General features: G+C 40.2%; 1 protein-coding gene across 6 annotated transcripts in view; it reads right to left on the bottom strand.

Annotated features, from left to right (window-relative positions):
- Window positions 1-2,967: 2,967 nt before the first annotated feature.
- AMPH (amphiphysin) overlaps window positions 2,968-16,665 on the bottom strand; it is a 224,020-nt gene continuing 210,322 nt past the window's right edge. For all 6 annotated transcript variants that reach the window (XM_074340534.2, XM_019710241.3, XM_074340533.2 and 3 more), the window contains 4 exons: window positions 14,080-14,304; window positions 12,043-12,285; window positions 10,065-10,166; window positions 2,968-4,198 (listed from right to left, as the gene is read on the bottom strand). In XM_074340534.2, coding sequence (XP_074196635.2) covers window positions 4,091-4,198; window positions 10,065-10,166; window positions 12,043-12,285; window positions 14,080-14,304 — 678 coding nt within the window. In that variant the 3' untranslated portion in view covers window positions 2,968-4,090. The remainder of the gene's footprint in view (window positions 4,199-10,064; window positions 10,167-12,042; window positions 12,286-14,079; window positions 14,305-16,665) is intronic.

The raw sequence follows: 16,665 nt of genomic DNA on the forward strand, positions 1-16,665 counted from the left end.
ATATCTTGGAATCTTATTAGAGTTTGGAGAAGTTTGATAGCATCACCAAATGCCTCATAAATTCTTTGCTGGTCACTGGTAGGTGTTTGGACAGCAGGACAAAGACAGCGTTTAATGATCTTAATGATGGATATCAGGGCGTCAGCCACGTGGCCTGTGGTCTGGACAAAGCGCTCATGCACCGACGGGGTTTCCTGTGCGTTCAAATCCACCAGGAAGTGTCTGTCCAGAGCCAACTGCCGACCCCTGTGCTGGGCTTAGGGGAGGGAATGAGCACAAGACTGGCCCAGCCGAGAAGAGTGAGACAGCTGGAGTGTCGGACCTGAGGTCGTAGAAGACCGGGAATTACTGGGCTTTTGGGCACCAAGGTGAAAGTTTAGATATCCTTTGAAAGAACTTCAAGGTACCTGGCCTTCCTCTCAATTTGCAGAGATTTAAGGGCTGTGTCTTGCTTACCTTTGAAACTGAAAACGTCAACACATACTGCCATTTTTAAAAAGGAGAGCTAATGAGTCGCAAGCTATTCGGATGGACTATTCAGCTTACTCAGCATTATTGTATTTGGCATTTATGAGCAACGTACTGCACTGTTGGTGTGTGCCCTGGGAGCGTGGGCGGTGAACAGCCAGGGTTCGCTCAGCCTGGGGCTGTGTGATGGGAGGGTCAGCAGGTGTGTGACAGGCAGGGTCAGGACGGCGTGACCACATGGTCTCAATTCTCAAGTCGGCTGAGAGAATCCTGGTCATCCTCTTTCCATGCAGCTACCAATTGTCCGATTCAATTGGTCTGAGTCCTAGGAGGCCGCCTCAGGCTGGGAACACAGGAGCTACACTACCACGTAGGGAAACTGTGTGCTCTGCTCATCTCCTAGGTGTGGCACAGAATGTTTGTAAGGTTTTTGATTGGGCTTCAAGTAAAACCAGAAGGCTTGGGTTCCTTTGAAATGAGTAGTGGAGTCCTAGCAAGACAAATTAGTCCATTTCTAAGGCTTCGAGGTGTTCGGCCATGCGATTTGTGTGCAATCAAGTACTGACCTCCAGTCTCTTTAAATTCATTGATTTATCGTAACTTTTGCAGTTCCTAAAGCCCTTTCTCCAATGGGCCATCAGAGCAGGCTGAGGGGTCATGCAGAATTTTTCTGATAGCCTGATTTATGAGTGTAGCACTTGATTTCTGAACCTGCACTCTCCCTGGAAACCAAGACAGATGGGTGTGGTGTCTGGGTCACTCGAAAGCTGTCCCACCTTCGTCAGGAAGAGCAGACCTCGGTGGAAGTGGTGTGGCTGCGTGGTGCCCTGGGAGTTTCCCATGCCAGGGCCCTAGCTATGCGGAGAGCGTGTTCAATATTCAAACTGCCAGAGGCCTCTGCTTTGTAAGGATATACATCACACAGGTTTCAATGCATGTCTATATGTGGTATTCATAGGAATGCCACAACCGTGTGTGCTTAATAAAATCCACAGGCTCTTTTACCCGATTCTCTGCAGATCTTTTAAATTATTTGAAAGTCCGAGTGCCACTGGGTTTGTAAGAGAAATCTTAAAATATGAAGAGGAGACATGTGTATGTCTCCTGGATTAAGGTCCTTTGGAACACAGCGCAGTTACAAACTCGCTGATATATCACCAGGTGATGTGTCTATGGTGGTTGGTGGCCTGAGAACTTGAATTAGACTAATTGAGAAAGGGAAGTGGAAGGAACTTCCACACTAGTAACCATAGGAAGTCCTTGCAACTACTCACACGTCCCTTAGAAAGTCCACTGAAATGAATTTTCTCCATATCTATGGACATTTTTGGAGACTACCACTATCCCTTCCTCTACCTCTCATCCTCTTAACTTTCACTGCTTTGGAAAATCTAAGGATCTTGAAAGTTCCTGAAACAAATATTCTAATTGCTTTTATTTGGTGTTAAAATTTGTTTCAAAGTCTATATGCCAGGACAAAATAGCTAATTAAAAACATGTCATTTTGGAAGAACTTGTTAATTCAACTAGGGATTGGGCTGAGCTTACTAACAAGCTGTGTCCTGCCCAGCGGTCCCGTCTGAGCTGCTGTGGGGAGGACGTGAGAGGAACGTCAGAGGCAGGACTCTAGGAGATGCGGCCGTTATCTTTGGGAAACGTCAGGGGCATTTTATTGTAAGAACTACTTTTTTTCAGCCTTAGCTTTCAACCTCTCATGCGTACTCTCCACATCAGGAAAGGGTTTCTGCTATGAACCTTCCAATGCTGCACGTTGCTTGCTGAATAACAGTTATGCCGCTGGGCAGTGAGTCTTATTTTCAGGCACTGGTCAGCATTCATGATGATCCAGCTTCCCTGTCAATTAGCTCCTGGGAAAATCTTGGGTCGATTGTAGCTACTTGGAAGTCAGTTATCCACCAGGAGAATTCAAACCATGAATGAGAAATACATACCAGAACTAAAGTCTAATAATGCACATTTTGACCAGCTTCCATTGAGTACAGAATTATATTGGCAGAAAAGTCTAAATCAAATGGAAGGGTTTTGTTTTAATAATAAACAATGATCCATAAACAGTGATCCAATGAATTGACTTTTCTATTCCATCTGATCTGTTTTTCCCTTTTATGTGCCTACCAACATAAACATGCCAGAAACAAAAGTGACGAAAAAATGAGGCTGCTGTGAGAAGAAATTGCTGATTATGAAGGTTTTCACATTTTCTGTGATACACAGACTGGGGGCCACAGCTGGCACTTCTGCGGGGCCATCGTGGCAGCTGTTATTTGTGCTGTAGTGATTGCCGGGCAGCGGGGATGACCATGACCGAGTGACCAGCAATGACTGGAATGCACGAGGCAGCGGGAAGGGAGGGGCTGTGCAGCACAGCCCAGACCAACAAGCAGATTTCTGCACAAATAACAATGCCACGTAAACTGCTACAAGTAGCGCATGTAACTGAGGCCAGCTTTCCCAAACAAATGACTCATCAAAAGGAACTGGGGTCATTGCTGGCAGAGCTGAAGAAAGGTTTATTAGGAATGACACAGCACTGAAAACATCATTACAGATGATCTGTGGATACAGCATATATCACGGGTCTTATTGTAGAACAATCTGTGAAGATGACTTGCATAAATATAACCAGGTGGAAATATAGGGGAGCTTTTTTCAAGTGTTCTTTTGGGGTGGGTTTATGTGCCCCATCATCTAGCCAGTCTCCAAAAGGCAGAAGACACAAAGGTAGCTGCTCATCCTGACTAGCCTGCCTCCAGCCACAACAGCTGGACAGCTAGACAGTCAGGCTACTTTCTCCAAAGAGGCAGGAGCCCTGACATGCTACTTGTCATTGCACCCTGAAAAATGCACATTACGAACACAGATACTGTCAACTGTTTTGGTAATGAGATGGCTGGTTTTGCTCTGAGGCAAAACTGCAACTGTAATGCCAGACAGAATAAGAGCAATGCATGTATCAATGACACTTGAGAGGCAAAGAGCTACAATGGAAAGGAAAGGAAGCAACTATGTGTATGTCATTTTGTGCATACACATAGACCCAGGAATAATGGGCACTAGCTCGTGAGACTGTGTGTCCATATATATATATATAGAGAGAGAGAGAGGTGTGTTGGAAAAGAACACTGAAAACTTCTGCAGCAGTTTAGTTTTAAACATGGTAAACTTGAAAGAGAGAGAGAGCACGTGCTCACACCGGCGCAGGGGAATAAGATAATCTCGTTCTACAGGATAATTCATCATGTCTTCTGCAGGGCAGCCACTCAAGATCACACACTTGGTACAGAGAAATTAACGTTCTGTGCTGGAGAAAGCTACTTTAGAACTGATGGGAGGGGGATCAAGTACAAGAGTCTCCACAGCTTGGAAAAAGCGCAAACAAATCTGTTCTCAATAACATGGGAACTGGTGAGGACTTTCTTCGTAATTTACTTGTTTTTTTCTTACACTCTTTTGCACACATGCTGCATTGATACATCTTTCCAAGTTTTTTCTGGCATCAGTCTGCAAATCATTAAGAGTGTAATAGCAAAAATGAACTCTTCAGGTTTTCATGAAGTTTTAAAAACCTAATAAGTAGGCTCTTCCTACAACACTTTTGGCCCTAGTCCAGACGCCGGGTGAAGTTCTCTGGAAAGAGGCCTTTGTAGGTGGCCAGGTCTCTGTACTGGAGCCAGTCTGATTCCTTCACTCCTACCAGCCAGCCTGCATCCTGCAAGACAAAGACAGGTTTACATGGTCCAACCACTGGAAAAATCTGCACTGCGGACAGTTAGTGCATAATCTGTTGAATTAGTGTTGTGGTTCTGTAACAGGATGTTGTTACATTACATGGAAACCACTGTTCTGAGGTCAATGGGAAGGTCAACTGAAGATTAATATTAATGTTATAATTTTGTATAAAATAGTGCTAATTGATGCTAACTACATTATGACACGAGTTCTTAAGAAAGAGAAAGGGATCAGAATTGCAGCCAGTTCAAAGAGAGGAACACCACGTGAAAGCATGTCACGTACAGGGACATTTTCTGTCCTGGGTCACAGTGAATAAAAGGCCAGGGGACCCTGGATTAGAGTAGAGTGCTGACAAGGTCATGGGCGGTCTCATATTTCGTCCTGAACCACCTGCTTATGAGAAAGAACTCTGTCCCCAAGCTCACATCATGTAACCCAAACAAACCACTATATACACGGCTTATCAAATAATAACAGCTAGATATGGAGCACCTGATATTACTGTTGTGTTTGTTGTTGCTCTTGTAATATCTAATTTTTTAAGTTCCTATAAAATATAAAGCAGTTTATTGTTATAATATTCCTGTTGGAAACTTTCATATATTCTTTGCAAATTATTCCTCATAAACACTTGTCTATCTTGTAGAAGTGCCATCAAAGAAATGCAGATATTTAGTCAAAGAAAGGTTAAAAGCCCGTCCATGCATGGTCGTATAGCCCGGGGGATGATATGCAAACTGAGAAATGGAGGCTGCCCTCTGACGTTGGCCTACAAAGACAGACAAGGTTTAGATGGGAAAAGCTGAGTTAAAGGAACAATATGAAACATACAGACCCTATGAAGCAACACTAGGGGGAAATGACTATCTCTACTATGTTAACCAATACGCGAAACAGATCCCACTTAAGATGAAGGATGGACAGGTTTAATCTGAACCAATTCCCAATAAGATCAAGCACATCAGATAAAATGAGGTTTCAAAAATTAAATAAAGAAGCTGAATATATTCCCTTTTGATACAATCTGAGCTATAAATTGATGCAGCTATATAGACAAGAAATATAAGCATTGAGACAGGCCAATTTTTGAAGGCAGGAAAAAACACTGAGAAGAAGATAATAAAATAACTGATAATATCCTAGTTGGTGGGGAAAAGCGTCCTTTTCAATATTATGTTATATATCTGAAGGACAAAGTTATACTGAAAGTAAAAGGTGATAACTAAATATTTTCTAAACCTCTAGTAAGCATATAAAAGGCCACATTTCCCCCACAAGTGTCTATAGTTTATATTTGACTCTATTTACAATGAGTAAAAAAATCTTATGGCACCAAGTAGATCATGCATTTTAAAACTACTTAAATGAAGAAAAAAGTAAAGGACTAGCATAAACCCATAATCAAGATACATTACAACAATTATTCTGAAATACAATTTACATAGTAAAGTGAAGAATATTAGCCAATATCAATCTTTAGCTGAGGCAAATAGAGAAAATTAAATTTTAACTGTTTAAAATATGTGGTAGAATAAGGATTTCCAGTTTTGGTAGTAGCAAAATCACTTGTATCAGATAAATGCTTCTGCACAGAAGAACTATAAACACTAGAATGACCACATATTTATATATATAATATATATGTATAGATATGTATATTATATGTAGAAATATGTATATAAATTATTTATAAAGAAAAATGACTATAGAAATGACAAGTTGTTACAGAAAATAGGGTTGTGAGAAACAAATAATGGGGCTGCACATACAGGGGGTGCCAAAAAAATGAATACAAGTGGACATTGGTCAATGTTGCCCTAACAGTAGTTGGCTGTAATCAGAAGTGTCTGGATGCTGATGGTAACCACTTTGAGCATCTCTTGTAATTGCAGCAGTCAAACATGACTTGTATTCATCTTTTGTGATCAGTATATATTGAGTATTACAATTTTAATAGCTTTTTCCTTTCTTAAATGTGTATACATTTTTTTGGCCCCTCTGTATATAACAACTATTTGAAGGCACTGAGAATGACCAAAAGCAGGCAGAAACTGGAGAATATTTAACTCCAGAAAGTAGGTTGCTGCACTGGGAGAGGCTCTGCTGGTGGTATAGCCTTCCCCCTGTGGAGTCTTCTCAGTCTGTGTAACACGGGACATTCAGAGGACAGAGCCTGGGGCTGTATTTTTATGGGGGATGTCTTGAAAAGGAGAGTGCTACAGAGAAGGTCCCCAAACATGCAGAAGAGTTTCCCCGAAATCCTGAGCTGCCCTCAAGCTGTGATGCAGAAGAAGGACCCCAAGGAGCCTGAGGAAAGCAATAGCAGGAAGGCGGGGAAAGATAAGTAGAGATTCAAGCACTGCCAGTGGATAGGAGGCAGTTTAGAGTTCAAGTCCCACCAAGTTAGGAAAGTTGATAAACCCTTCAGGATTTCTATTGAAATCCCAAATAAGCCATGCCTTCGATGTAGAGACAACGTCCCAGGGCTAAGAATTTATCCCAAGAATAAGGCAAAGTTGAAACAGGCCCACTCTCACAAAGTATAAAACAAATTTCTGTTAATCCAAGGTGATTATCCAGCAGTTTGAATGCTTACTAGAAGGAATAGTCTTCAGAGATAGAAAACTGAATCCAGAATCTACGTTGTATGAGGTCTGACAATTAAGTTTGTGAACTAACTCTAGAAAAAGTGCTACATACCTCATTGCTGAATATCACTCTGGTCACCTTCAAAATACTCCCCTTGGGAAGCTATGCACTAATGCCAGTGCCTGCTCCACCCTTCAAAGAAATTTTGGAACTCTTTTTCTGGAATGGCCATCAGAGCTATCGTCGTATTATCCTTGATGTCCTGAATGTCATCAAAATGTCTTCCTTTCATTATTTGCTGTATCTTCGGGTAAAGAAAGAAGTCATTGGGGGCCAGATCAGGTGAGTAGGGAGGGTGTTCCAATACAGTTATTTGTTTAGTGGCTACAAGCTCCTTCACAGACAGTGCTTTGTGAGCTGGTGCATTGTCGTGATGCAAGAGCTCCTTTGGGACCATTTTTGAGCACACCTTTCTCATGCAAAGATTTTTAGATAAGATTTTCCTAATTGTTTCTCTATGGATGTTTACTAGGTCTGCTATGCTTATCACAGTCAGACTATGATTTTGACAAACAATTCAATGAATTTTTGCAATGTTTTCATCAGTTCTGCTCATTACTGGCCGCCATCACCTCTTTCATCAGTGGTACGTTCTCTCCCCTCAGAAAAATGTTTAATCCATTTGTACACTGCCGTTTTCTTCATGACATTATCCCCATATATTTAGACTAACATGTCCCTGATTTCATTTCCATTCTTCCCAAGTTTAACAAGAAATGTAATGTTTGTTCATTGCTATAATTCAAGCATAGACATTGTCGCGATGGCACTCAAAAACACGCAACAATAATGAACTCAACTCAGCAAGACACTGCCACACGTCGACATGAACACAGCTGAGACACTGATATACCAAGGTTATGAAACCTTACCGAGCTGTGTGTACAGTGTTGCCAACGTAAGCACACGGTGGCAAGTTCTCTAACTTAATTGTCAGATCTGCATTACCCACTGTAATTATTTTTAAAAATTTAGCAATTAAAAATTTTTCTAATGGTGAGGAAAAAGAAAATATGACCCAATGATAAAAAGCTATCAATAGAAATGTTTCATGAGTTGGCCTAGCTTTCAGAATTAGCAGTAAGAAATTTAAAGCAGTTATTATAAATATGTTCATGTACTTACATTAAACAATGGTAATAATGAGAATAGTTTGGAAATCTCAGCAAAGAAATGGAAACTATATAAAAGAACAACACAGAAATTACTCAACTGTATAAATATCCTAACTGAAAAGTCACAGGTTATGCTTAACAACAAATTCAAAGTAGCAGAAGAGAGGATCACTATACTTAAAGACAGATCAATAGAAAAATATTCAACCTGAGTACCAGAGAGAAATAAACACTGAACAAAAAAGAATAGTCTTAGACATCAAGCAGTCCAATGAATCTATAATTGGAGACAGAGGAAAAAGGAGAAAGAGAAAAATAATTACGAAATAATAACCGTTATGGCTGTCAAATGCAGTAACAAAAACCACCAGAATATGAGTCTAAGGAGCTCGGTGAACCTCAAGCATGAAAACTGTGAAAAAACAAGACCTAAGCACATTATAGTTGAAATGATGAAAACCAACAGAGAAGTTCTTAAAATCAGTCAAGGAGAAAGTCACAGTATACAGTGTGTTTTATCAGAAATTAGGTGTCATATAAACAGTGGAGACTGGAAACAATGGAACAATATTTTAAAAGCGGTAGAAGGAACGAGTCAGGTCAGAACTGTTTCTCGAGGGAAAATATATTTAAAAATGAATAAAATTTTCAGACAAACCGAAGTTGAGAGGAATTATTGCCAGCAGATCAGCACTACAGGAATTGGTAAGGCATTTTTCTTCTAAATTTCTTTAAAAGATAATTTATGGTTCATGCAAAAAAATATGTTTATATTTTATAGTATGTTTTGTAGGTTTATAATATATTTCACATATATTTTTATAAGTTTAGAAAGGGTTTTTTGAGATAACCAGACACTTTTGCCTGACATTGGTAATTTATGCTTTCTAACTTTTTTCTTGAAGAGTATTTCAAGGTTTTTTTAAAACAATTTTATTCATCTCTTCAAAGAACTAACAATTGACTTTATTATTATTTTCCACTGTGTGTCTTTTTATTGCATGCATTTTTAAATTCATTTTTATTACTTCCTTCCATGTACTTCGGATTTAATTTGATCTCTTTTTATCTTCTTAGGCTGAATACTTAGAAATTAATGATCACTATGAAGTATTTTTCAACTCACATTGTGCTTTCTTTGATCCATGGATTATTTAGAAGTGTATTTTTAAAATTTTTAAACATTTGGAGCTTTTACAGATATATTATTATTATTAATTTCTAATTTAATTTTATTGTGGTAGACACTCTTTTGTTTGTTTGACCCAGCACCTGATCTATCTTGGTAAGAGAAAGAATAAAACATGGGATATGTAAGCCTTAACTTAGAAGTAGTGACTTTACTATTTGGGGGAAGGGCTCATAAATCTCTTTGAGAGTGTTTTGGAAGTTATGGCTCTTCTCTCCACAAAACATGTTAATAAGTACACTTATACATTTTGCATGCCATTTCAGGGGGTCACAAATCCTATGAAGAAGAGCAAAATATAGTTCTCAGGGCCTTAACATCAGATCACTATGCTCAAAGGTGATTTTATTTTCCAGAGGTGATTTTTTTTTAAGAATCTTTAAAACTTGACGTATAATTTAAACACTGTCCAATACAAAGACTGTTAAGTGTAGATTTCAGTGAGTTTTGACAAAGGCATACATGTGTAACCCACACCCCTATCAAGATATAAAACATTTCTAACTCCCTGATGTCCCCTCATGTTCTTTCCTGGTCAGTCTCCAAACTCCCAGAGGCAACCATTTTTGAGGGGAATTTGTAGTGCACATGGATAGTGTCTGCATTTCCTAAAGACTGGTGTTTCAGAGATAATATCCCTAGAGAGCGGATACATAATAAGAAATGGTCATCTATTTGTCTTTTTTTAAAAAGTATATAATTGCATCCCAAAAGAGGTATCCTAAAAACCAACAGTTGGTGATGTGCTGTGGTCCTAAGCCTTAAGCACTTTTCAGAGCTGCCCTGCAGCATCTCAGAAAACGAAAATGTCTTCAAAATATCACTGCATCCAACTGATCCTCAGCACAAAGAAAATGCAGTCTGCAGTGCATTGCATCCTCAGCCTTTACCTGGTCCGCTTCCGAATCTGAGGGAACCACCAGCACCACATCACCTCTTTGTAAGGTAAGTTCATCAGCATTTGCTGCCTCAAAATCGTGAAGTGCTTCCACCTGCAAAAGATTGTAAAATAACTGATTAATGTGAGAAAAACAAAACAAAACAAAACACAGGTAATACTAAAGTCTCCCAGCAGACGGATCAGCAGGCGCTCTTAGGTGCATTTCCAGCTGGATAAAAAAGATGAAGATAGTCATCACCCTCCCAAGGGAGAAGAGGGCTATGAAAACTATAAGGAAATGCTATTCTGTTTACTTAAAAACAGCTGATTCTTGCAGAGTGATCCTGAGGCCATTCAGATGTATATTTAGGAAGGCAATACCTTCTGCTGAGCTGAGATATTGTACATTAATTAAATTTTAATTCATCATATTTTTGTCAGAGATTTGCATTTTATTATCACTGATGCTTTCTTATTGTTTCTTAACCTGAACTAAAAATGCCTAGCGGATGTTCCTCTAACCAGATCTTCTGTGAAATAATAATTGGGAAAACCATCACTTGCATGTTATCATGGAATCACGATTTAATTAAATCCTGTGTTCAGTATCTTTGTAAATAAACTTTCTTCTTTCCCTATCCTACCTTTAAACAGGGTTATGTTTCTTTTATTTCCTTAGAAAGATATTAAAATTTAATTATAAAGAAATTTTAAAAAGTAGAAAGCATAGTAAAATGAACCCAGATCCTGCAGCTTGAATAACTATCTATAGTCACACCCGGGTTTATTTCCCCCATGTCTCTCCCCTCAACCCCAACCCCATCTATGAGATTAAACAATAAGCTTTTAAAATGTGTTTTTGCATGTAGAATCATAAAATGTCAGAGTGTGAAATGACTATCTTATCCCCAATTTCATTTTTCTGATGAGAAAACTGAAGCCCAGAGAGTGGGGTGCCTGCAGCCAGTGAGGAGAGCCGGGGGCCCGGCCATGCCTGGCCTGAGTGGCACACAGCATCCTCCATTGCTTGTACTCTAATTACAACAAAACAGAGCAGGACACATGCCCTCACTAGCTGCATGTTTAATCTTTTTCTCCACATAATTCATTCTCAAATCCATTATACCCACACTGTCCCCATTTGAGGTAGTGAGGTAGCAGTTACTTTTCAAAGAGTAGAGAGAAGAAAAAGCTAATGACTATCACTATTCCATCCCATCCCTACACACACACACACACACACACACACACACACACTTTACACTTTTTAAAAGAAAAAGAGCTGAATTTTGAAATGTAAAATCAAATTATGGAACTTAAAATTCCTAACAATATTCTGTTAGGGAAGATTGGCTGCCTTCAACACTCAGTGTAAACCTGTGTTTTTAAGTATTTACTGGTTGTTTTGTAAGGACTCTTTGGTTTATGAAGATTCTAAGTAGCCACTTGATGGACTCTCTCAGCAAAACCTTCTGCACATGAATTTGGGCCTTTATTTGCCTTCCTTTTCATACAAGCCCATTAACATATTTATTCACTTACTTTAAAATATGTATTGGCTCCCTACTCTGTCACACATTGTAACAATGTGCCAGAGTTGAGTGATGATTTGTATTTCCTGCCCTTCGGAGATGTATAATCCAGCAGAAAGCAGATGAGGCTGGAGGCACCCTCAGGGCTCTATGGAAAGCGTGGAAGAGCATCCGGGTGGAAGCCATTAACCTACTCACTACCAAGGGGCGCATCGTTTAATTATCTTTTGCTAAAATATGGAACGACATCACTGTACTTCTCCCTTGTCTGGTAGTCTGGAAATCCTGCCGTGTTACAACGAGATGCTGGGATGGAAGGTAAAGCAGTACATAGAAAGAGGATGTGATGCAAACAGTAAAAGTGAAAATCAGAAAACCAAAGGTTCGAACAAAAGAGCCTCAAAGCAAAGGAAGGACAAATGGCCACCAGATTTTAAAAATTAAAAATGTTTAGACCTTATAGAGAAAGCCAGGAGGCACTTCCTGAGAGGCCTCGCTTGCAGACGGAGCAGAGGGCGCCGGTGGGGAGTCCTCCGTGATCTTCTGCTCAGTGGCCAGGTCTGCCATCTCACTGGTGGGGCTTGGAAGAGCTGTGTCTTTGGTCGCCTCCTTGGACTCTGCACCTGTGGTTATTTCGTGTTCTCCCTCACCTTCATTGTTGGAAGCGGGTTCTATGACAACAGAAGGGATGACCTTCTCCTGGAGGAAGAAAAGTGTGGTGGAAGCTGGACGCGTGTGGGAGACAAGACATCTGTACCCTCCCTATCACACCCTCCTTGGCTCCCACTTTCCCCCATCCCTCATTCAACTAAATGCCTGCCATTCCCCAAGCCTGGCTAAGGCTCTCTGGCCCTTGGGCTTTCTGCCTTGTAGGACCTTTCTCCTGACATGGCCTCCTTTCTATCTCTCCTGAGACAGACAACCTTAGTGGGATTAATTTCTGGATCCTTGAACAATCATCCAGTTTGATAAGAGAGAAGCTTCTATGTAAAGTGGGGAGAGGGACAGGAAACTGCAGGGAGGCAGGGTGGGGCACGGCGGGTGAAGGAGAGGGTCTTGAAAGGGAATGCTTTAGTGTTCCAAGGACGCTCTCCTCTTTGCAGTGCTCCATTTTGTCCCACTGAATGTGAACACTCACTTGCAGCTGACATTTAACCTCCTGTGACTGTTTTTCTGTCAGAGTCCACGGGAAGAACCTGAAATTACACTGTTGGTAAAGATGTGGCCTGTGTTTTGAGATAGTCTACCTATTATTGATCATTATTATTACAGCCACACTGCAGTCACAGTTTAAGGGACCAGAATTCCACCAAGCACTCCAAGTACTCCCTTGTCTGACAGAGCAGAACCGAAGGATCAAACCTGCCTTTCATGTTTTAACAAAGATAAGCAAGGAGGGGAGTTTCACTCCTATAATGGGAGTCCGGAGATGTTTATTGCTTTTCAGATCAAGTTCTATATTCCCTCAGATAGCAGTGGACATAAGCACTTCCATTCTTCAATTTGGAGAAAATAATACACGCTTTCAGTAAGTATAACAATCTATACAAAAACACTCCTGGCATTGTGACAAGAAAATGCCACTAAAAACAGAATGCACTTTTTCTCCACATACCAATACAACCTGCTTGTTTTTCTAGTGGGATGAAAGGGATAATTCATTTTCAAACTTTGAGTAACCCTGGAGAAATTTTTGGAAATTTATCCTGAGTAAAACAATCAGAACAATGGAAAGCACAACATGACACCCCGTCTTCATTGTTCTCTTCTCATCTAGGACACAGAGAACCAAACGTGGGGTTTAGAAGAGCTGTCCTTCCTCTGGCAGCTGAGTTTGAGGCTCCCATGGTCACAGAATGGATGGATGTGTTGCCCTGGAATGAATGCTTCGTGAAGATGTGAAGACAGGGCAAAGTCCAACTTCATGTGTGCATTTAATGACCCATTTTCCCTCTGAAGAAAAACAGGGATGGGCTTTTGGTGAAAGGAGACTAATTTGGGGTGAAAGGGGGCAATCTAATAACAATAACCACGAAAGCGTAAGCATGGTGATATGATTTAACTACTAATATCGGGTTTCCAGCATGTGTCTAGCACTGGGTTAAGCAGTGTATGGCCATTTCCTCACTTAATCCACACAGCACCCTATCGTTCTGTCCCATTCCCTTTCTCCTCCCTCTGTTCTTATCCTTTACACCATCTGTGCTTCATTCCTTTGCTCCATCATTTTATGCATAGTTTTTTTCCCTCCACTTGTGCTTAAGCCCAGTCTGCCATAGCACTGGGGACTTGTGTGGGACCCCACGACGCTGTCATTGAAAGAATGCTGCCACCACTCTTTCTGAGAATCTTTTTTTTTTTTTTTTTGGTGGAGCAGGATGACACAAGACGGCTACAAAGCTCGTCTGAGTCCACAAGAGTTACCGCCATTGAACAATAGGGCATCCCAACGGCACCTTCTCCCCAGAACCTCCACTTCATCAAGATACTCACCTGACATGCTGCTACTTCTGTTTCTTCCAGTTGAGATCTGTCACCATCTACGATCTCTGTGGCTACAGTATCAATGTTGGCCTCCTCTAAACTTGCTCCTTCTCCAGTAGGAAGAGCTGCCTTCTCGGTCTCTGCTTCCTCCACTGGGGCCCCCTCCTCCGGGGCTCCCTCCACTGCAGACCCCAAGGTCCCCATAGTCACATCATCATCCGTGTCGGGTATGACCTGGAAACCAGAGACCAAACAGTCGTATCTCCTCAGGCCTCAATCAGAGTCAGACTCAGCCCTTTCACTTCTCTTGCCTCTACTGAGGTGCATCAGGTGGAAAGCTTTCTTTGTAATGTACTGAGGCCCAGGATTCAGGTACAGCAGTCTGTCATCTGTTCACCAAAACTCTGTCTTTTCTTCTTCCTGGGCTCCCAACATTGCTACATTTCTCACCTTTCCTTGTAGTTAGGTGTAGCACATGGAATTTGAATGGAAGTGACATCTGCCATTCCTAAGACATTGCTTTCAAGGTGTGAGTGGTCCCCTCCACAAGCTATTTCTATATTTGTTGCCTGAAAGCAGATGATAGCCAGGTCCTAGAGGACATCTGTGCACAAAATAGAAGGGGCTGGGTCCCAATACCTGGGTCATGGAAGAAAGCTACATAAGAAGAGCCTCATCACTATGCATGCAAAGTCAGAATTCAGAAAAATTTCATTTCAGTATAAACTTTAAAATCTTCATGGGGAAGGTCCCAGAAGCTAAATCACATTCATGGAAAATAAAATGAGGAGCTTTCTCATAAGCCTTCTTGAGAACAAAGAGGAAATCATTTTATTATCAAATATACATTATAATAAAATCAGATTTTGGGTCCTTTACTGGGAGCAGTGAAATAGAAGAAAAAAGGAAAATTTTGTTTTTAAAGTAGGACATAGTCAAAAGAAGAGCCTCAAGTAGTGTTTAAAACTTGCAATACTACAATGAAGAAAGTCCAATCAGAGTATTAGTTTTGAATGAATTGGTTATGGAGTCCAAGTCTTTAACAAGACTCTAAGCTTGGCAGACCTGCTTTGAGAGGTTCAAATCAGAAAGACTGGAAGGAGGAGAGTACTGGATTGATCTCATATAGCAGGACACATATTTCAGAAATTGGTCTTGCTATCTGATGTGATTAGCATCAGAGATTTCTTTCCTTTATCAAGTAAATTTTACCCAGTTTACCCTACTAAGTTAGAAAGTCCTAATGTTGTAGATATTGACTGTCGAACCTAGAACAGGGAAAAGGGAGAGTGCCTGCAGAGTGGGCATCAGATAGGGAGCTGGAAAATATAAATCGCACACCTAGAGCACGTAGCAAGGTATTTATAAAAACCTTTCCTCTTACTCAAATCTACAGGTCATAGTTTAGCTGAAAATAACCTGTTGCAGAATACATTTTTCTACATCATAATATTTTATTTTGGGGATGAAAAACAATGTTAGCAGCCGTACTGTTTATTATATGGCCAAGAATTATTCATATTCTTAGAAATTCACTTTCCTTTTTTATGAGAATCTCTTATTATGAGAATCTGGCTCTCCAAAGGGTGCAATGATTCAAAATATAGTCACTAACCATAATGTAGCATCTCTTTCTTTTTTTCTACCCTCTCATTAAAGTACTTGGATTCAGAATAGCTATCCTTTTACCTCAATTGGAACATACTTATTCAATGTAAATTATAAATGTTGGTAATTATTGAGGTAGGGAAACAGATACATGGGGGCTTACATTTTGGTGAATGACTGGAAATTTCAATAGGAAAGTTTACTTAAAAATTTAATAGAATGGCATCTCGTTTTCAAGAACCACTGAGCTATTTATGGATGTTACTGTTGCTGCTGTCAAGAGAGTGTTAGTAAGGACATAAACTAGGAGGGCATCTTAAATCCCAGAACAGTGAACAAGCGCTTGTAGCTTTATTGTTAGAGAAATAAAGCAGCTTTCTCCAGGACCCTAAGAACACAGGAAAATTTCTCCCACATCAGAAACTACACATAAAGACAATGTGCATACACTGGAGTAGTGGACTAAAATGTACAAAGCAAGTTGTGTTGATTTCTAAGTTATTTATGATTTCCATCTCTCTGGAAAATTACATCCATGGAGTGAACTGGTTTCAATGGCCTCAAATCAAACTGCATCTATATACACGCAGACAGTATGAGTAAACAGAGCAGTGAATACCACTGCATGTGTGTACACACACACATACACACACAGATAAAAAAGCAGCCATTATGTGATCTGAGAGGCTACTCCTCCAAGTGATTATACATAAATCCTTCCAAGTACATATCACTAGTAATTGGACTTTACTCTCCACTGAACTGATATAGCTCCAGAAGATAATACATTTCTGTGAAGCGCTGATGGTCTTCTCAAAAGTAATTTTTTAAACTCTCTCCATACAAATACAATTTCAATAATGAGTTCCTGATATATCTCTACTGCACTATATACCCATCAATTTTATTGTTATCAGATTTTACTATTGCAAGATATACATGTTATCACCACTCCTCTGCTAAATGAGTTAAACAGGCATCATTGGC

This window comes from Rhinolophus sinicus, chromosome 4 (assembly GCF_057876585.1).
Source record: "Rhinolophus sinicus isolate RSI-liver-muscle chromosome 4, RSI-T2T, whole genome shotgun sequence".
NCBI classification, from domain to species: domain Eukaryota; kingdom Metazoa; phylum Chordata; class Mammalia; order Chiroptera; family Rhinolophidae; genus Rhinolophus; species Rhinolophus sinicus.